At 49.6% G+C, this 21364-nt stretch overlaps 1 protein-coding gene across 2 annotated transcripts in view; it reads left to right on the top strand.

Annotated features, from left to right (window-relative positions):
• The window catches only part of Nos1 (nitric oxide synthase 1), a 113166-nt gene that overhangs the window by 50556 nt on the left and 41246 nt on the right, over positions 1 to 21364 (top strand). The window contains 13 exon segments of one of the 2 annotated variants that reach the window (NM_052799.3): positions 9 to 154; positions 948 to 1110; positions 1971 to 2062; positions 4224 to 4365; positions 7373 to 7512; positions 9791 to 9965; positions 12611 to 12712; positions 14704 to 14898; positions 15435 to 15520; positions 17386 to 17530; positions 18472 to 18576; positions 19050 to 19108; positions 20114 to 20215. In NM_052799.3, the coding sequence (NP_434686.2) occupies positions 9 to 154; positions 948 to 1110; positions 1971 to 2062; positions 4224 to 4365; positions 7373 to 7512; positions 9791 to 9965; positions 12611 to 12712; positions 14704 to 14898; positions 15435 to 15520; positions 17386 to 17530; positions 18472 to 18576; positions 19050 to 19108; positions 20114 to 20215 (1652 nt within the window). 2 annotated transcript variants of the gene reach the window in all.

The raw sequence follows: 21364 nt of genomic DNA, 5'->3' as shown, positions 1-21364 counted from the left end.
GCCTTCAGGAAACGGGGTGCACAGAGCACATCTGCATGGGCTCGATCATGCTGCCTTCCCAGCACACGCGGAAGCCAGAAGATGTCCGCACAAAGGACCAGCTCTTCCCTCTAGCCAAAGAATTTCTCGACCAATACTACTCATCCATTAAGAGGCAAGTACAGGGGGCAAGGCGGCTGGACCAGTGGGGGTAATGCTCACCATGCAAGCGTGATGACCTGGGTTCAGATTCCAGCACCCTTGTGAAAGCAGAGCATGTCGGGAGAGCATGTCGGGATGCGTCTGCAGCTCCAGCAGTGGAGAGTAGGGGCAAACAAATCCCTGGAGTTCACTGAGAGCTCAGGCGCAATGAGACACCCTGCCTCAAAAAGTAACGTGGGGAGACTTAGAAGAAGACACTCACTGTTCCCCAGCTTAGAGGCTCCGTCACCTGGTGGTAGCACAGGGCTCCGAACCTTTAATACATGCTCAAACACATGTACACAAGCACACACATGCTATACATACATGTGTACACACAAATTCACACATACACACTCACACATACACACATGCATACACACAGACATGTGTATACACATATGCATGCATACTCACACATGCACACACAGGTACACATACATGCCTGTGCACATACATACACATGCACACACATGCATACACGTGCACATATACCCCTACACACACATGCACACATACACATTCACACATACTCACACATACACGTGCACCCACACACAAACATGCAATACACATGCGCATACACCCCCACCCCCATATATGTGCACACATATATACACACATGTACATACACATATGCACCCCACCTACACACATGTACACGCACACCTATATGCATACACACTCCCTTGTGCACCCGCGCACACACACACGGAACACTTCCAGGCTGTCCCATTGCAGCCCCTTCTCCGTTCCTCCTCCCTTAGATTTGGCTCCAAGGCCCACATGGACAGGCTGGAGGAGGTGAACAAGGAGATTGAAAGCACCAGCACCTACCAGCTCAAGGACACCGAGCTCATCTATGGCGCCAAGCATGCCTGGCGGAACGCCTCTCGATGTGTGGGCAGGATCCAGTGGTCCAAGCTGCAGGTAGGTGGTGACACTCAAGACATCTGGGAGACCCTCTGGGAGGGAACAAGCCAAGGGGGATGGACAGAGCTGGTAGGGATCCATCACAACGCTGCTCTTTATTGACTAAAACTGCCATGCCTCTCAGTAAAATTCAGGCTGTCCTCTTTGCCGCAGACCCTACTGCTCCCTTTTACTTGTGCCCGCCTGAAGGAGTTCAAGTCTGTGTCCCTGGTATGGTCTGTGCTAGGGAGTAGCTTACCGTTACAAATAGATTGGTTTGCAGGATCATGCTTTCTGTGTGAGCAAACATTATACAGACTCATAAACGTCACTGTGACAGTTTTGTTGATATAAAGTATTTTGATCACGTTCAGCCCTTACTATCGTCCCTGGTGCCATTCCCATTCCCAGTCGACCCTCTCGACTTCAACGTCCTATCTTTTATTTTTATGTTCTGCGAGCCGCTGACTTTGATTAGCGCTGCTGGCAAGAGGAGGGGTGTGGGTTCGTCATTGGAGCACGGTCGCCCTTCCAGCCCTATGCCATCAAAGAGAGTAGGAATCTGTCTCCTGCCAGTACCTCAGGACAGAGCGGGGTCTCCTGAGCCCCCACCTCCACCCTCTGTTCTAGATTATTCGATTGTTCCTTGTTTTTAAATGCCTGGTGGCCCCTCAGAAAACATAACCAGCCTGTCGTGGCGGAGCATAAAATAAAAAGGCTTTACAAAATATAGCCTAGGTTTTAAGAATAGGAGGGGGCTGGTTAACCAAGACAGGGAGCAGCCACAGTGGGCTCAGGGTCCCCTGGAAAGGAACTCGGCCCTGGGGCTGCCAGGGAGAGAGGAGGCAGCCGTCCTTCCCATCATGTACTTTTCCCAGGTGTTCGATGCCCGAGACTGCACCACAGCCCACGGCATGTTCAACTACATCTGTAACCATGTCAAGTATGCCACCAACAAAGGGAATCTCAGGTGAGTCGCCCTGCTGGGTGGGATGGTGTAGGGTGAGAGAACCCTACAACATGTGGTCCTAGTTCTGGATGTACCTCAGCTGCCAGGAGGAAGAGGCCGGCCGGCCCCTTCTGGGGAGGTGGCCCAGCTGGCAGAAGTAGCCTGGTATTCTGATCCCCTGCCCTTCCTCCGCTGGAAAGAACAACAAAAACTGAAAGCCTGGCTGGACCCGAGATCCTTGTCACCCGCAGAGAGGACGGGAAACTAGTTAAGATCCCTGGAAAGAAGAAACTCCCATTTCTGAATAGAGCCAGCTCTCGCAGCATCCCACCCTACTGTGGTTGCCTCCTGTTCTGCCCACTGGCACCGTGCCTTCCAATTCTGTGACCCCCTAGCTCCACCTTGGACTCTTGTACCCATACAAAGAGCTTAGCCTGCAGGGAGCCAGCTAAGGCGGGAGTAACTTGGTCTGTGACTTCCACACTGGCCTCGGCTGCTCCCTCACAGCTGAGGCCCCACACACAGCTGGCTGCACTTGTCAATCCCGCTGGTGACATCTGTTCCCCACGACTGAGAATTGGTCCCAACTCAGAAACACCCAAGGCTATTTCAGGGATATTCCCATAGATCCCCCCGCACCCCTCCCCCCAACACACACAGACACCCTGGGCTTCCCTGAGCTTATGTAGAAGGAACTTGTCTGCCTCAGGCATGGATTTCCTTGCCACCTAAGCCATCAGTAGGAACAGAAATCATTTGTAGGAGAGGAATTCATTTTAGGACTCTTTCCTAAGTAACCTCACTCTGATACAGTATCAGAGAACTTGCCCGCCAATCTCTACAGAGGAAACTCAGTTGATAAGGTGTCTGCCGCGCCAGCATCAGGGTCTGAGTTTGAATCCAGAACCCATGTTTTTAAAGCCAGATATAGGGATGAGTGCTTACCATCTGACCGCTACTGCTGGGGTAGTGGAGGCAGGGATTCCCAAGGCTGGCTGTCCCTCCAGGAGGGGTGAAATACCTCGTCTCAAAAAGAAGGGTGGGCCTCTGGTTTTCATGTATGAGCACAGAGAGAGAGGGGGGTGGGAGGAAAGAGAAAAGACAGAGATAGAGGCAAAGAATCTTCCAACATATTCTAAGCCATGAATGTCAGGCCTTGCAAAGGCTAAGCCCTCAAGTTTCTTAGGGGCTGCTCTGGTGGTTTTCAAAGGATACTGTAAGCTGGCAAGAGGAGGGGTTACCCCCGAATTCTGCAGCTGTGGAATGGGGATCTTCATGAGAGCTAGTTGGAAGAAAATAATCACTTAGGATCGTTTCTTACATTTTAAACCTCAGTTCTAAAAGCCATTCAGCAGACATAAGAGAACATATTCCCTGAGCAGAAATAGCCTTCAAGCTGCTGGTAGGTAACAGCCCCAGGGAAGCAGGCGAGGGGAGGTGTGGCCATGCTTCCCCTCCCCTCTCCATCTCAGTTCCCACACACGGAAAGTGAGTATCACACCCAACTCACAACGACGTGTGGCTCTGGTGTTTATAAACAGGCTTCTTAAATGTATGTGCACACAAACGGGCTCTGGCTGGTAGCCACCTATAGGCACAACCGTGTGTCTCGATGCCAGAGGGAAGGCAGCCCGCTTCGGGCTCCGTTGTCTCCCACGTGCTCCAGAGATTCTCATTAAAGAGATGGAGAACGTACGTCCCTGATGGCTCCGTGAATTACTCCCAGCCCAAGGTCTAACCTCATCCTCTGGCATCAGTGACATCCTGCCCCGCAGTAGCAAATGCTTAGAGAGGAAGACCTACAGAACGTGCTCACAAGCAGGGTCTGATGAGTTCCAGATAGGATGCTATTTATGGAAATAGCCCGTGACAGCAGAGAGGGATTCCAAATGAGGGAGATGCAAGATAATGTTCACGTAGAGTGCCTATGCCCTGTGGTGTGTGGTGACACACACCTCTCACTCTGGCCCTTGGGAGGCCGGAGGGGGCAGGGAGGATCATAACTTCAAGGCTAGGATGTGCATTTTTCTGCCTTCTACCTTGCAAGGGTTCTGATGGAGGAGCTGTAACTTGGCTCCTTCCTACAGGAAGAGACCTGGATATCTCATCTCCAGCTTTGTCACTGTGTCCTCCAATGGGCAAGCCCCACCCTGGTGACTCCTGTCCTCTCTCCTCTCCCAAGGTCGGCCATCACGATATTCCCTCAGAGGACTGACGGCAAACATGACTTCCGAGTGTGGAACTCGCAGCTCATCCGCTACGCGGGCTACAAGCAGCCAGATGGCTCTACCTTGGGGGATCCAGCCAATGTGCAGTTCACGGAGGTGAGCCTGGATACCTCAAGCCTATCCCCGCTGGACCCTCCATCCACCGCCCCCTCCCCCAACCCCATGCTTTTCCAGTTTAATGTTTTTATCCTGAAGGGTTCAGCCAGCAAGGAGCACAGGAACCACTCCTCACTCAGACTTGGCTCTCGCACCTCAAGTCCATCACAGCCCTTTGGCTCCCCCAACCCTCCCTGTGGAAGCCTCTGCCCCCTTTTAGAATTGAAATCGACTCTTCAGTGCTAAGTGCCGATCCTAAACTATTCAATGAAGGAAGGAATGTCTAGGACCCCCCCAGGGAAGGTCCCCCAGACTCCCACCAATACCAACGTTGTTCAGTCACATCCCGGGGCCACCTTTCCTGAGCTGACATACATGGCTCCTTGGTCTGCAGCTGGAGGCAGGTTCAGTAACACATGCCTTTAATCCCGGCACTTAGGAAGCAGAAAAAGAGGGATCGATCGCTTGGAGGCAGGGGCAGTGTTGAGCTACCCTGGCTTGACTGTCAAACTTGACTGTCCCAGACATGAGTATATGTCCATGCTGGGGACCAAAGTTGACCAAGGCTACCAAGAAAACCAAGATTACCCATCTCCCCTCCCAGGGTCCCTTCCAAGTGAACAAGGTGATGCTCAGTTCAGGGAAGAGACACTTTCAAATGTACCATGCCCACTGGTACACGACAGCAGACAGACGCCAACGCCTAGGTCCCCCTTTACTCATCCCCCCCCACACACACACACACCTGCTTCTCCCCTCTCCCTGGCTTGCTGACTTCACATGCATAAGGCTTTTCTCATTGAAATGTGATAATCCTGAGAACTGGCTGTAACCAGGGCAACCAGGAGCCGCACCTGTGCACTCAGAGCCTGAGCCAGACTCCCCAGACTCCGTTCCACAAGGCTGAGCGCTAACTGCTAAGCGTGTAGTTGGCTGACCTTGCCTCCTGCTTAGCTGAACACGGCTGTGGACTGCAACTCTGTCTTCCCTATCCGTGTCCGGAACCTTCCACGGCCAGGATACATTCTCCTGGCTTCTGCTCACACAGCACAAAGAAACACCCCCAACCTGGCTATGTGGCTGTTTGGAGCCCGTCACTTCCCTCCTGATAGTGACCATGCACGAATGTGGATGTCAGCATGCTTCACAGCTGACCCCAACCAAGAGATCTCCAAGGTGACCACAAACAAACAAATAAACAAAAAAGCAGAAACAACCCATTAATTCCCTTTAAAAATAATTCATTTAATTTCATTTCATAAATGTTGGCGTGATGATGTCAGGTCCCCTGATGCAGTGGTGAACTCCCATGTGGGTACTGGGAATTGAACCAGGTCCTCTAGGAGGGTAGGTAATACTATTAACCTCTGAGACACCTCTCCACCCACCTGCCCCCATTATAATGTTATATCGAATATATTTTGAAATTAAAATAGCAGAGTATACCATGGGGGTGGAGCAGATTATCACGTTGATAAATTCGGGGACTTAATGGATTAAGTGTATTCAATTTTACTGTTAAATATCATATTTGAATACATTTGCTTCAATCGTTTTGTCCTCCTTCATGCATCACGGTGGCATACGCCTGCACTCCCAGCACTTGGGAGACTGTGGTGTGAGGGCTGTGAGTCTGAAGCCAGCCTGAGCTACATAGTGAGACAAGCAAACGTGGGGCTGAAGAGGTGGCTCAGTGAGTAAAGGGCAGGCTGCACAAGGATTCCAGCACCCAGGTAAAGAGACGGGTGCAGTGACACAGACCTGTCATCCCAGCCCGGAGGAGCTGGAGACAGGGGGATCGATCAATCTATCATCAATCATACTCTAGACAAATTGCCAAGTTCTGGGTGTAGTCAGAGGCCATGTCTCGGGAGCCTAGTGTGGTAGCATAAACCTTCAGTCCCAGCACCCTAGGGTCAGAGGCAGATGAACCTCTAGGTTCTGAGGCTAGCCTGGTCTACATAGTACCAGGACAGCCAGGGCTATATAGCGAGACCCTCTGTGCTGAAGAGAGAGTTCTGTAGTTCAGAACACTGCTGGTTCTTCTAAAGGACCTTGGTTCAATCCCATGGCCCACATCACAACTGTCTATAACTCGGATGCAAGGAAATCTGGGGTCTTCTTCTAGGCACCACAGGCACCAAGAGTGTGCCCGGTGCATAGACATACACCCAGGCAAAACATCCACATACATCAACTAAAATGATAATAATAATAATACATTACAATAATATTATTATAAAGGCATTTTATAAAAAGACCCTGTCTCAAATAAAATAAGTTAGCTTACACACATAAATATATACACTATATACATACACCATGGAAAGAGAACTTAAAGCAATAAAATGTATATAATCAATAAACCAATATTGATTACTTTATTATGTTCCATAAATGTAGGTTAGATATATTTAGTAAATGAACAAGTGCCACATTATTCAACTTCAGCGTCAAACGTCTGATTAAAGCCTCAGTCCGTTATTAACGAATGGTTACTTACGTGAGAGACGTTGTTGGCTTTGAAATTTCACGGTTTAAACTGTGTTAAGGAAACGTGATGCACTTCTGAGCTTTTCTTTCTTAACTAAGCTTCCAAAACATTTTATCTCCTGTGTCTCGCTGTGCCTGTGAACAGCCGTGTGTGTGTGCACTCGTTTTCTGAGGAGAGCCACGGCATGGGAGATCTCTTTTGTATCTGGTGACACTTAACACCACACATAAAAGCTAGCCGGTGGGGGAAGCCACAGTCAGTCGGACTCAGCCCTCATCCCGTCCCTGTGCTCAGTGGGCAAAGGAAACCCTTTCTGGATCAGGCTGACCTATGTCCTCTGGAGAAGTTGCCCTGGTTCTGTGGTGAGGTCACACAGAGCTCATGACAGAGGCCTCAGAGGGCTTGCATGAAGATCTCCCCTGCCTCCTTCCCCCCTCCCCCTCCCCCACCACCATATCTGATGTGCGCTGTGTTTGGAGGGACAGAGTTGTGACTGGAGGTTTCTGTTTGTAGATCTGTATACAGCAGGGCTGGAAAGCCCCAAGAGGCCGCTTCGACGTGCTGCCTCTCCTGCTTCAGGCCAATGGCAATGACCCTGAGCTCTTCCAGATCCCCCCAGAGCTGGTGCTGGAAGTGCCCATCAGGCACCCCAAGTAAGAGGGAGTGCCCTTGGGGAGGGGGTTTCCCCCCTCACCTCCTCTGTCCATCTTATGTCCCCCACTCCAGGATCTCTGTAGCTCCAACAGATAGCAAGAGGACCCTAGGTCCCATCCTGTCTGTCATGCTGGGATGCGAGGGTCCCTCCGGACCACCCAAAGCCTCTATTTCTAAGCAACTCCATGGCCTGCCCTTTGCCCAGTCCTTGGGGTCACAAGATTAAACATACCTACTGTCTTGCTGTGGACACAAAGATCTCCTAGAGGAAGCTGCATACAAGGACTGACCCTGGGTGAACCAAGTTCAGACAGAATCTGGAACCCAGAAGTAGCTAGAAGACCAAGGTCAGAGAGGCATGTGCACTTCCAGAGTGAAAAACACACTGGGCTTGTGAGGTAGCTCAGCTGGTAAAAGGAGCTTGCTGCCAAGCCTGACTTCATGAGTTCGATCCCAGGGCCCACACAGTGAAAGGACAGCACTGACTCCTATAAAGTGTCCTCTTGTACACACACAAACACACACACACACACACAAAGAAATGTATTACACACACTTAATTACACACACAAATGTATTACACACACAAATGTATTACACACACACAAATGTATTACACACACACAAATGTATTACACACACAAATGTATTACACACACACAAACAAATGTATTACACACACACTTAATTACACACACAAATGTATTGCACACACACAAACAAATGTATTATACACACAAATGTATTACACGTGCACACACACAAACAAATGTATTACACGTACACTTAATTACACACACAAATGTATTACACATACATGCACACACACAAACAAATGTATTACACACACTTAATTACACACGCAAATGTATTATGCACACACACGCATGCACACACACATGCACACATACACACGCACGCACACACAAATGTATCACACATACACACACGCACACATGCACACACACAAACAAATGTATTACACACATACTTAATTGCACACACAAGTGTATTACACACATGCACACACACACAAACAAATGTGTTACACACACAAACGTATTACATACACATGCACACATGCGCACACACACAAACAAATGTATTACACACACAATTACACACACAAATGTATTACACACACAAACAAATGTATTATACACACACTTAATTACACACACAAATGTATTACACATGCACACACACAAACAAATGTATTACACACACACTTAATTACACAAATGTATCACATACACATACCCATGCACACACATGCACGCACATAAACAAATGTATCACACACGCACATACACACATGCACACACACAAATGTATTACACACACACTTAATTATACACACAAATGTATTACACACACACACACACACACACACACACACAAATGAAACTGTAAAATGAATGAACACCACCCTGAGGTGCTAGACTGGGGCCAAACCTGAGGGAGGTTGCTAAGAAACTTAAGTCATATGCAAAATAGATCTTAAAAATCCAGTTAATTATTTTTAATCTGTGATGAACCACATCTCAACTTCTTAAATAAACACAGGATCAGCCCAGACCTGACACGAGGGTCTGGCGAGTTAGGGAAGTCACAGGAGAGGGAGCCTGTCTATTTAAAGAGGGTTGTTTTTTTAATGTTTACTTTTTTTAAAGTGTGGATTCGTTTCAAATACCTCATACACAAATAACAGTGCTGATCTTGCTGGCTCCATCTGGGGACCCCCAGAAGTTTTCACCCGGGACTGGTACCCCACCTGCCCTACCTGAGTCTTCCCTGAACGGAGAACACCTGTCCAAGGCGTCTGATGTGTTGGAACACAGCCAGATCCCCGGGAGCACTTGGCTTACTCCTGTCCACCTCTAGGCCTGTTCAGACTGCGTTGTGGTCTTCAATCCATGCATCATTGCCCTAGCTTCAGGGCCCACTCTGTCCCTGCCTCTGTGCTTTGTGTCAAAGAGGAGAAGACCATAGACCAATGACTCCTAAAATAGTCAGTTCCGAGAAAGCACAGCAAAGGGGAAATATGAGGTTGCCTGAACCCAACTGGACACTGGGAAGGTCTCCCAGAGCGACAGAAACAAGCATAGATTTAAAGATGAAGGTGCAGAAAGGAGGAGATAATGGGGGAAGGAACTGTCAGTAACCAGGGTGTGTGCGTGGTCCCCATGGGTGCTGGGCCTGGAGCATCCTCAGCCTGAGGGTGCTGCTCAGGAGGTACCAGCCGCATGCTGAGCAGGGCCATGTTACTCTCTGCAGGTTCGACTGGTTTAAGGACCTGGGGCTCAAATGGTATGGCCTCCCCGCTGTGTCCAACATGCTGCTGGAGATCGGGGGCCTGGAGTTCAGCGCCTGTCCCTTCAGCGGCTGGTACATGGGCACAGAGATCGGCGTCCGTGACTACTGTGACAACTCTCGATACAACATCCTGGAGGTGAGGTCCCTCGATGGTCCCCAAATGCGGGAATAGAGGACACTGCTCTGCAGTTTGGAGGTTGGAAGGCTGGATGTGTCAGGACAGATCTGCAGTCCTGGTACATCTTCTAGAAATGCCAGAAGCAGGTGTTTTCTTTCCTGGGAAGGTCGGGGTAGCAAATAGCACCGAAGAGAACGCTGTGTGAGAGATCCTCACATGTGAACCTTCCCCTGACATTCCCTGAGGATTCTCTGGACCCCTTCAGATATGAAAATCTGCAGATGGGCAGAGAGATGACCCAGCAGGTTAAATGCTTCCCTCCCAGGGCATGAGAACCTGTGTTTAGTCCTCAGAACTCATGTTTTATAAGTCAGACATGGTAACGGTTGCACCTAATCTCAGGACAAGGGGGGTGGAGACAGGTGGTCTCTGGGGCTCGCTGGCAGGAAGCCTAGCCTACTTGGAGAGTTCCAGGCTGGTGTAAGAACCTGCTTCGGTAAACAAGGTAGCTGGCCCCTGAAGAACAGAAGACACCAGAGGCTAATGTCTGCATGAATATACATGTATTGCACACGCACATGCACACACACACACACATATGAAAACACCAATACATATACAGAAACATGTGTGCATGCGCGCATACACACACACACTCTCACACCTCAGATACCCGTGTCCCATACATAAAACTCTGTGGTGTTTACACACAGTTTGTGGTGTTATCGGAACCCTCTGCAGCCGACTTTATGATTCCAGATGCAGTACAAATGGCTGTCACTCTACAGTTTAAGCAATGGTGACAGGAGAAATGGCTTCACAGGCTTTGTACAGATGCATACTTTATAGAGGCAGTCCAATCCTACCGTTGAGGAGTGCTGGGAGTGGAGAGCAGGCTGCAGAAGCCATGCGGGCTCTGTGTGTGTGTGTGTGTGTGTGTGTGTGTGTGTGTGTGTGTGTGTGAGAGAGAGAGAGAGAGAGAGAGAGAGAGAGAGAGAGAGAGACTTGGGGCTCTGGGCGTATTGCATTTGTTTGGTTTCCTTTCGTTTTCCTGTTTGCTTCTATGATACTGGGGTTGAACTTGAGGTCCCCGAGCCCACAAGGCAAGCTCTCTACTGTGGACCTATCTCCCCAGCCCTACTTTGTTTGACCCCTGCTGAACCTTTGCTGATGCATGTGGAAGCCTTTTGTTCCTAACTGAGGAACGCCCAGATCTTTCTGTTTGCCCTGGACCGTACATGTGGGTGGTACACCTAGGCGATAACAATGTTAAATTGGTTCTTGGTTTTTTTGTTCCTCTTTCTTTGTTCCATTTTTTTTCCACTGTGCTTCCTTGATTTCCCCACCCTGTGAACTTGGGGCATATATTCTGTGAATCACAGTAAAAGCTTTGGCATTCACGTAACACGATTCCCCCCAAGCCCATCCCCCCATCTTGTACTTGGAAGGTAGAATTAGGAAAGTTCAGAAGTCAGGGTTATCCTCTGCTACATGGAGAGTTCCAGGCCAGCCTGGGCTACATGACACACTGTTTAAAAAAACATGAAAAAATAAAGCAATATTCACTAGTGTCAAGGGTCACCAACCTTGCTGGGATGACCTAGAGAATTTCACGGTGGCAGTGCCCCAGCCCATAGGATTCTTTTCCCTATCAGTCTGGGGTGTGGTCTGGGTATCAAAATTCTCAGGCTCCCCAGCAGTTGGACACCAGTATATACAAGCCTCCGGCAAGAAAGAAATAAAACACATTAGGCTGTTTTTCCAGTTCAAGGCAGTATCCTAATTCAACTGACATCTGGGAGTTTCGTTTCTCAATTTTGTTTCTTTCGGTTTTTCTTCAGGTCAAAAGGGCATTTTTCTCAACAGTTTTTCTTATTCTTTTAGCCAATGTAATGCTACACAGTGCCCGGCTATATGACCCTTCCCCGATCCAGAAATTTACCAGGGCATCAGACAGATTTACATAAAGCAGGAACCGTTCACTTCCTGTGGAGGTGTCCCTGACTCTGAAAGCCTTCACTTCGGACAGTGAATTAATAAGTCTCCTCTCTGCTCCCTGAGTCGCCTCATGGCTTAAATGAGAGACTCTTGTCACCCCAGCCCTTCAATTCACCCCAGCAGCTAGAAGCGATGTCAGCCGGCCGGGCTGAGGAGCAATTTACCCAAATTGAGCAATGGTAGCATCTGAGTAATGAGACCTGGGTTCCCACCAGTGACCAACCTTGACAAAGGGAGGGAAAGGGGAGGAAAAGCACAGCTTTAATTAAGGAGTTTGCCTCCGGGCCTCTGTCCCTGCGACCTGGGTACTCATTTCTGTGATGTCAAGTACTAATGCCAGGACATATTTCTTTCGAGTTATTTTTTGCTCGAATGCCGTTGGCTTAGAAAGCGGCTACCTCCTGGGTCTCCAGGCCTCAAAGGTCTGCATTAGCACACACATTCTCCCACACTGATTGACACGTGAGTTTAGTGGCTTAGGGGCCAGCCATGTCTCTTCAGTTACCAACTGGGTTGTCAATAGCAAATCTATGGAACCAGCGAACAAGTCAGTCAGCCCGTGAGTGGCTAACTGATAATTAGGAACACAGAACACTGCTTGCCGTCTTTGGTCTGAAATCCTGAGTTAGCCAGCCCATGATTCGATGCCTTCTTTGCCCATCCAGGAAGTAGCCAAGAAGATGGATTTGGACATGAGGAAGACCTCGTCCCTCTGGAAGGACCAAGCACTGGTGGAGATCAACATTGCTGTTCTATATAGCTTCCAGGTACCCTTGGGCTCAGCTCAAGCCTCAAAGGAGAGAGGGGTTGGGGGGGAGAAGAACCTTCTAGAATGGCAGTTCTTAGCCTGTGGGTCGAACGACCCTGTCACAGGGGGTGGCCTAAGACCATCAGAAAACACAGAGATTTATATCATGACTCATAACAGTAGCAAAATTACAGCTATGAAGCAGCAGGGGAAATAATTTTACAGGTAGCGGGCCACCACAACAAGAGGAACTGGATTAAAGGGTCACAGGATCAGGAAGGTTAGAACTACTGCTCTAGAGACTCTGAGCAGAGGACCAAGGGTTCTGCCTAGCAAGGCTCACCTCCGGGGGCTGGAGAGAGGGCTCAGTCAGTGAAAGGCTGGCTTCACAAGCATGGGGTCCTACGTTGAATTCCCAGAGCCCACGCAGAGAGCCAGGTCGAGGGGAAGGATGAATGCTTGTAACCCCAGTGAGATAGGAGACTGAAGTTCCCGGATCCTCTCTGGCTATCCAGCCTAGCCCACCTAAGTGAGGTTCCAGGGTTATAAGATACTCTATCTCAAACAGGCATCTGAGGAATGACACCCAAAGATGCCCTCCGACCTCCCCATTCACATCATATATGTACATGCACCAAAACATGATCAGCTTCAGGGGCTCCCATAGGTCACGTGACCTACTTCTTGCCCACATGCCTGCCCCATCTTGGCCTGGGCAGGGTAGACATTCGATGAAAAGAAGTGAGAGGAAGGTCTGAACTTGTTATTTAAGATTCTGCAGTTTGGTGATGGGGTTCTCCATGTTTTCCCATCTCTTAGAGACTCAGACTTACCCTTCACAGGTTCGACACCCATCTTTACCCTCAGACACATAGCTCCCTGCCCCTCCCCCACATCAGGAGTAATGGTAAGATGGGCAGAAAATAGACCACTCAGACCACGCAGCTTTTGAGCACAAGGCGGGCACTGTCGTTATGCCAAGTGGAAAGCTACTAACTGGTATCCAGCAGCCGCTTCTGAGACTCGACATTAACCTTGCTCTGGTAGAAGATAACATGTGTTCATTCAGATGGTGGGGGTACATGAATAGAGTAGGCACCTCACAGAAAATCAGGGTGCAGAGGTCTGTGCGGGTGGCAGGGCAAGAGGCAACCTCCCAAGGAGAGTTAAGGAGCTGTAGCAATGATCAGAACTTGGCCCCTGATGGAGACACTCAGGACATAGAAGAGGTGAAGGAAGGGAAGAGAAGGAGTTAGCACAGTGTCTCTGACACAGTGTGAATCAATGCCCACCAGCTCCAGCCTGTGCTAGACTCTGCCCACCGCCACACTGCCTCTCTTAGCGTTTTACTGCTATGATCAAACACACTATGACCATGACAGCTCTTAGAATAACATTTCATTGGTGCTGGCTTACAGGTTCAGAATTTCAGTCCATTACCATCAAGACGGGAGCATGGCAGCATCCAGGCAGGCATGGTGCAGGAGGAGCTGAGAGTTCTACATCTTCATCTGAAGACAGCCAGGAAAATGCTAGCTTCCAGGGAGCTAGAATGAGGGTCTTAAAACCCATGCTCACAGTGATACACCCACTCCAACAAAGCCACACCCACTCCAACAAAGCCACACCCACTCCAACAAGGCCACACCTCCAAATAGTGCCCGTCCCAGGACCAAGCATCTTTAAATGGCCACAGTGCCTTACTCATTTGATCTCTAATAGGCTCAAACTCACTCCTCAAAACTGTCTACTCTGAGAGGGTTCTAATTCACCACTATAAATAGTTACAGAAGGTTAATGAAGCAGGAGATAAGTACACAGACATAAGAAAAACCAAAACCCTGAGAGTCTAGCCCCAACCTGAGGCTCCACCCCTGGCTAAAGGCGGGTAAGGAAGGTTTTGGAGATAGACTAGCACCAAGCAGAACCTTTGGCAGACTCTGTAGGGAAGGTACCCAAGCATCCTACCTTCTCTTCCTTCCTGACTCTGTGCCCACTCTCCTCCTGCAGAGTGACAAGGTGACCATCGTTGACCACCACTCTGCCACGGAGTCCTTCATCAAACACATGGAGAATGAATACCGCTGCAGAGGGGGCTGCCCCGCCGACTGGGTGTGGATTGTGCCTCCCATGTCGGGCAGCATCACCCCTGTCTTCCACCAGGAGATGCTCAACTATAGACTCACCCCGTCCTTTGAATACCAGGTCCTGCCCCACCCTGCCCCAGTCTCCCCTCTCCTCTGAGACCCACCATGCATGGGCCAAGTTTTCCCAACTCCCAAGGGTCATCTTCAAACAGGTCAGTGCAGTGGACCTTGGTGTGCCCAGTAGCCTAAGACATTTATAAAGACAGGAAGTAGGTATTCAGGAAGAGGAAGTACAGGTCCAGGAAGAGTTTGACACACACCTGGAATCCCAGAAGTCAGGATGGTTGAGAGAGAAAGATGATGAATTTGCAGCCAGCTGGGGCTACGCATCCAGACCCTATTTCAAACACAGAGTCTGAGGGGAATAGGGCTGAGTGGGAAGGGCTGGTGAGACACTGCAGGGAGGTGTACCTATTACCTTGTACAGGGACATGTGTGGCCGTCCCTGACTCAATCCCTACCTTGTGGGACTGAGGGTTGGGCAGCCCCAGCCCTAGCCCTAGCCCCAGCCCTAGCCCCAGGGAACTCTGGATATCTCCCGATGGGATTGAATTTCCCCAGGGCTTTGACTGGTATCTTCACTTCTCTTCCCAGCCTGATCCATGGAACACCCACGTGTGGAAGGGCACCAACGGGACCCCCACGAAGCGGCGAGCTATCGGCTTTAAGAAATTGGCAGAGTGAGTGCCCTGCTCTGAGGGATGGAGGAATCTATCTATGCATAAGCTGGGAGTGCCTGGAGCTGGGCAGGTGCTGTACCCTGTGCCAACTTGGTGATGGGTTCATCCATCCCACGCCACCAGCACACAGGCACACACACACACACACACACACACACACACACACACACACACACACTGAATTAAAGAAGACCAGGTTGAACTACATAACAAGACCCTGTCTTCTATAATAGTAGTAGTAGTAGTAGTAGTAGTAGTAGTAGTAGTAGTAGTAGTAGTAGTAGTAGTAGTAAAGTTTTACTGAGTCAAATGGAAGATCAAGAAGCTATGGACCAGTGCCCCTGAGGAATCACTTTGAGTCGAGAGTCAAGCTGGCATATGCGATGTATGCCACAAGGATGACTTAGTGGGATCACCAATCTTTTGTCCCGAGAAATGAAACCCCACCCATCCACTTAGTGGGAACCTTTGTTTTTCGGAAGACATTGACACAATCTAAGCTAGCTTGTCTTCTGCCCCCAGATTCAAAAACCCTCATGTGTGGCATCCAAGTATACAGCAGGTACCAACTATATGAGGGACCCCAGAGGCAAGACTCCCATCCACCCTGCAATACGTGACCTCTTGAACTTGGACTAGTAGATGTTCCTGTTCTCTCTCCCTCCATCCCTACTTCCCTCCATTTTTCTCTCTTCCCTCCATCTTTGCAACTTCCTGCCAGTAAGAGCTCACCAGTAGCCTCCTTTCCCTACCAGAGTACCCTAAACAGTCAAATTTGGCTACAGTTTCATCCTGCAGGCTCAGGAAGAGAAAGGCAGTTGAAAGAAACACGGAAGAAACATTGTTACTAAGTTCAGGGTGGAGACCCTGTGAGTTAATTACACATGCTCTCTGGGCTGCCTGCCTTCCAGGGGAGCCTTCCAGACACCTTTCACTCCTCTCTCTCCCTCCCTCTGAGCTCAAAGCCTTCCTACAGTGTGGGTGGTATCCCTAATTGTATAAAATGACGAACTTAACCTCCAATAAGCCCCAGGTGGGAAATATCTAGTAATTTGTTTTCTAGATTTCTAGTAAGGGGAGGAATAGAAGTTCAGGTATAGCTAAATCTGTGGTGGACAGACATTCCTGCTCCTCCCTCTCCCTGCCCCTCCCTTTTTCTTATCCCTCTCTATCCCATGTCCATCTCCACAACAGTGCAGCCCTAGCTTAAAGTTCTCCCACTTAGTGTCCAACTCCTCCCAGTTTAGGTACAGCATCTTTAAAAATTCACAATTTCTTTTGAGAGATACATGATATCTATCTAGGTACCCACTAGGTAACCAAGTCCCATGCAGAACCTGGGCTGGACGCATATTGGTAAACAAAGCAATCAGGATCTCCCTTTGTGGGTGTTAAAACCCACAGAAGTCCAACTAGTGAAGTGACTCAGAGGGCACTGTTGCCAAGCCTGAGGACCTGAGTCTAAATCCCAAGATCCACCTGATGGAAGGAGAGGACCAATTTGGGAAGGCTGACCTTTGACCTCCATGCCTGGGCTGAGGCAGAATCACATGGCTATTCATGCACATGCAATAAATACATACGTGACATAAATTCTTTTCTCAAAAAAATCTCTAAAGACCCTCTAATTCAGGGCCTGGGCATTATTGGTGTCATTTTAAGGTTCTCGGGACTAGATACAGTCACTCAACAACATCCAGGTTGCCAACCTTGGACCTGAGAACCTGTTGCATTGAGGAACTAATGTAGAAGTCAATAGGTCTCTGAGCTCTGGGGTGTGGCATGCCTCTAGAGGGTCCCTAAGTCTTAGCACCTCATGTCCCTTCTTCCGTCCCCCATTCTTCTCTCCACCTGTTCCTTTGCAGGGCCGTCAAGTTCTCAGCCAAGCTAATGGGGCAGGCCATGGCCAAGAGGGTCAAGGCGACCATTCTCTACGCCACAGAGACAGGCAAATCACAAGCCTATGCCAAGACCCTGTGTGAGATCTTCAAGCACGCCTTCGATGCCAAGGTGGGCAAGTAGGACCAGCTCCCTAGACCCTCATGGAAATAAATACACACATATTTTCCTACAAGAGACCAGACCATGTGAAACCCCTACCCCTAGAGCAAAATGTTAGTGGATGAATGAGAGTCCATTGCCCTGGGGGAGTCAGTGTGAGAGACCTAGCTCTGTGGGTCATCTGAGCGCAGGACTTTTCAGAGCTGTTAACTATCGACCTTCATCCATGAACGCCCATTATAACGTGGGAAATGATGTATTTCCCAGACATATCTGACCACAGATCCCTTGTTCTCCTGGAGCACCTAAGGAGCCTGGGGTTCCTTAAAGCATATTTTGAGAAATATATAAGTAATGCCAAGACATGGATAACAGTCTCGCCCCACGGTAGGCACCTCAGCCTCAAAGAGCTCAGGCCCTTTGGGACCCTGGAGGCAGGGTTAGAGAAGACTGGACAAGTCTGGTCAGGTACTGCCAGGACAAGTTTGGCTAACCATGGTCAGGGCTCCACTATCATGAAACCTGATCATGTGACCTGGGGATTGGGCACATGTCTCAGCCAGTAAAACACGTGCCATCCAAGCATGAGATTTGGAGTTTGAATGGCCGGCTCCCAAATGTAAATGGCAGGTGTGTGGTGGCCTGCCTGCAGTCCTAGCACATGGGAGGTAAGATCTAGTCTCCTTGCAACCATTTCATTGGACCAGGACCCAGGATTCCCATAGCCCTTCAGGGCACAATGGCCATAGCAAGATTTCATGTCAGCGAAAGGTCTTAGTGTTATCTGCGTGAGCCCACGAAATAGTAAGCATCTAGACCATTGGGTCCCATGCAAGGAGGCTGATCCAAACTGCTCCCTTCTTCCTCCTCACACCCTCATCTCCTGTCACTTTCTCTCTCCCCATCACGGCTCACCCCTTCTCCCCTCCCCTGTGTCCCTGCCCACCCAGGCAATGTCCATGGAGGAGTATGACATCGTGCACCTGGAGCACGAAGCCCTGGTCTTGGTGGTCACCAGCACCTTTGGCAATGGAGACCCCCCTGAGAACGGGGAGGTGAGTGGATGCCCCTGTCCTAACGTGGGGTCCCATCCCCCCAAAGAAAATAGCCACAGCTGGGACCCCTCCCCACTCAGAAGTGAGCCCTCCCCGATCCCCAAAACCAAGACTTTGATTTGATCCAACTTGGGTGAATGGCACGATACTAAGTTTTTTCTATCAGTGTCCCTTGGATAAACGGTCACCTCGGTGAGCTGTGTGTTTTAAGGCACCCGGATTCTGGATGCAGAGCACTACTTTCATACATTGAAGACCACGGTGTGCACTGTGCACTGTGCACTGGGCTGGAGAGTTCACACCTGCGCTTCAAATGGCTACCCCAGCCCCACACACTTGGGTTGAACCTGCAGCTGGGGCATTGCTGCCCACTTCAACCCCTGACATCTATCCATCAGGCATTGGGCTCCTCATTGGGCCCCAGACCACATGCCTACCTTCTAACATGCTCTTCACATTGTTTTGACTTCTAGAAATTCGGCTGTGCTTTAATGGAGATGAGGCACCCCAACTCTGTGCAGGAGGAGAGAAAGTAAGTGAACATCCCTGCCTGATGTCATAGGATACCCTTGGGAACCCTTGACCAATGTGTCTTGACACCTAAGACTTGTGGGAAGACCGGGACGTGGTGAACAGTCTTTGGAAATAGATTTTTAGCTGGCAGCCCAGGCTCTACCGTGGCTAATGTTCTGGTCTCTGACTCAATCGTGCCTCTCCTCTCTGCCTCCAATTCCTTAGTTATCAAGCCGAGATTGTACTATTTACCTGGACCCTTTGACTGCTGAGAACCTAACCAGAAAAAAAAAAACAAAGGTGGGAGAGTCTTTGGAGAGCTTAGTCCCTCCTCTGCCTTTGAAACCCACACTGGACTTCAGTGGGAGCCATTCTGTCCTTAGAACTGCCCCGTCTGGCGCTCACTGTGGTTGTGAAGCTAAGGTCAAGTTCAAAGGGTAAAAATAAGATACCTGCGTTTCATACACTCTTGAAGGGGTCAACTCCTGTTCTAAAGGCATTTTAAAGAGCTGGCAAGATGGCTGAGTAGACAGGGGATTGCTTGTCTCTGACCTTGGTAGCTAAGTCCGATCCCCAGGACCCATAGGACAAAAGGAGAAAACAGATTTCCCTCTCAAAGCATTTTACAAGGCAGAAATATCTGTGGTCCAGACCATCTTTGGAAACCTCCAGAACCTTCTGTGGGGCGTTGAACACAGGGCAGGGGCATGCTGAGCCATCCCTCAAGGAGCCCAACACAGGGTTGCTTCCAAAAGAGCAAATCCTGTGACTTAAGGATGTACGTGCAATGCCATAGCTGACTGCAGTTAGAGGCTGGGTTTCCTCCTGAGAGCACAGGACCAAACCCAGCTTCTGGGTCGCCAGGGATCATAGCCATGAGCACCTCCTAGGCATTCCCCTGCTCCCCACCACCTCGAGCATCTTATCCCTCAATCTCCCCACCTTTCCCCTTTTCATTCATAGCAGCTCCCCTACTCCTGCCTCCTTCAAGTAGAGATAGGGCGCCATCCGTTCTCCGCTCTAGGTACCCGGAACCCTTGCGTTTCTTTCCCCGTAAAGGGCCTTCCCTCTCCCATGTTGACTCTGAAGCCCACAGTCTGGTTGCTGCCCGTGACAGCCAACACAGGTAGAGAGCATCCATGATGTATATGTATGTGTGTGTATGTATATGTATGTGTGTGTGTGTGTGTGTGTGTGCGCGCGCGCGCGCGCGCGCATGCGCGCAGGTATGCTGGTGTGTATGCATGCATGTACATGTGTGAGTGCTAGTGTATGTGCATGCCTGAGTGCATGTGTGTGTGCTGGTGTGTATGCATGCATGTACATGTGTGTGTGGTGGTGTGTGTTCATGCATGAGTGGATTATGTGTGCTGGTGTATGTGCTGATGAGTATGCATGCATGCTGGTATGTGTGCATGCACACACGTGTGTGTGTTAGTGTGTATGAATGCATGAGTGCATTGTGGGTGTTGGCGTGTATGCATGTGTGCTGGTGTGTATGCATGCATGAGTGCATTGTGTGTGCTGGTGTGTGAGCATGCATGAGTGCATGTGTGTGCTGGTGTGTGTGCATGCATGAGTGCATGTGTGTGTGCATGCATGCATGCTGTAAATTAGATGATGCACACCCAGTGTTGGAACATCCCTGGCTACATTTGAGTCTCAAAGAGACCTGAATTCTAACCTAGGCTGTGCTACTAACTCAACGACCTTAAGCAAATCCCTTGACCTCTGTGGACTTGGTCTTTCTCACTGAGCAAATGGGAAGACATCTCTGCCATGCCAGTCTCTGGAGGCTGGTGCTGAGCTGGGGGGCATTATTAACAACAGGCAAAGCAATGGCAGAAACCTCCAGCCTCATACAGTACACGTGCTGATATTTTTACCCCACAACCATCCACCCTGCCTCCCCCGTTAACCACACAGCCACCCCCCTGGTATGCTGCATGACAGATTTGGAGAAGTGACTCAACGTGAGTCTATTTTGGAGACAGAAAATACACATCCGTGTATTTAGAACCTTGTTAGAACAAAACCTTTGAAAAGCTTCCAGCCCAGAGACGCTCTGCCAGAACGTGGGTGTTCTTTTTTTGTCTCTCTCCTTCCTCTCTCTCTCTCTCTCTCCCTCTCTCTCTCTCTTCTTCTCTCTCTCTTCCTCCCTCCCTCCCTTCTCTCTCCCACTCTCCCTCCCTCTCTCCCTCTCTCCTTCTCTCTCTCTTTCTCCCTCCCTCCTTTCTCTCTCTCTCCCACTCTCTCCCTCCCTCCCTTCTCTTTC

This window comes from Rattus norvegicus, chromosome 12 (genome assembly GCF_021556685.1).
Source record: "Rattus norvegicus strain SHRSP/BbbUtx chromosome 12, alternate assembly SHRSP_T2T, whole genome shotgun sequence".
Classification (NCBI taxonomy): Eukaryota; Metazoa; Chordata; class Mammalia; order Rodentia; family Muridae; genus Rattus; species Rattus norvegicus.
The sequence above is the reverse complement of the archived record's forward strand: the minus strand, read 5'-3'. Positions and strand labels throughout refer to the sequence as shown.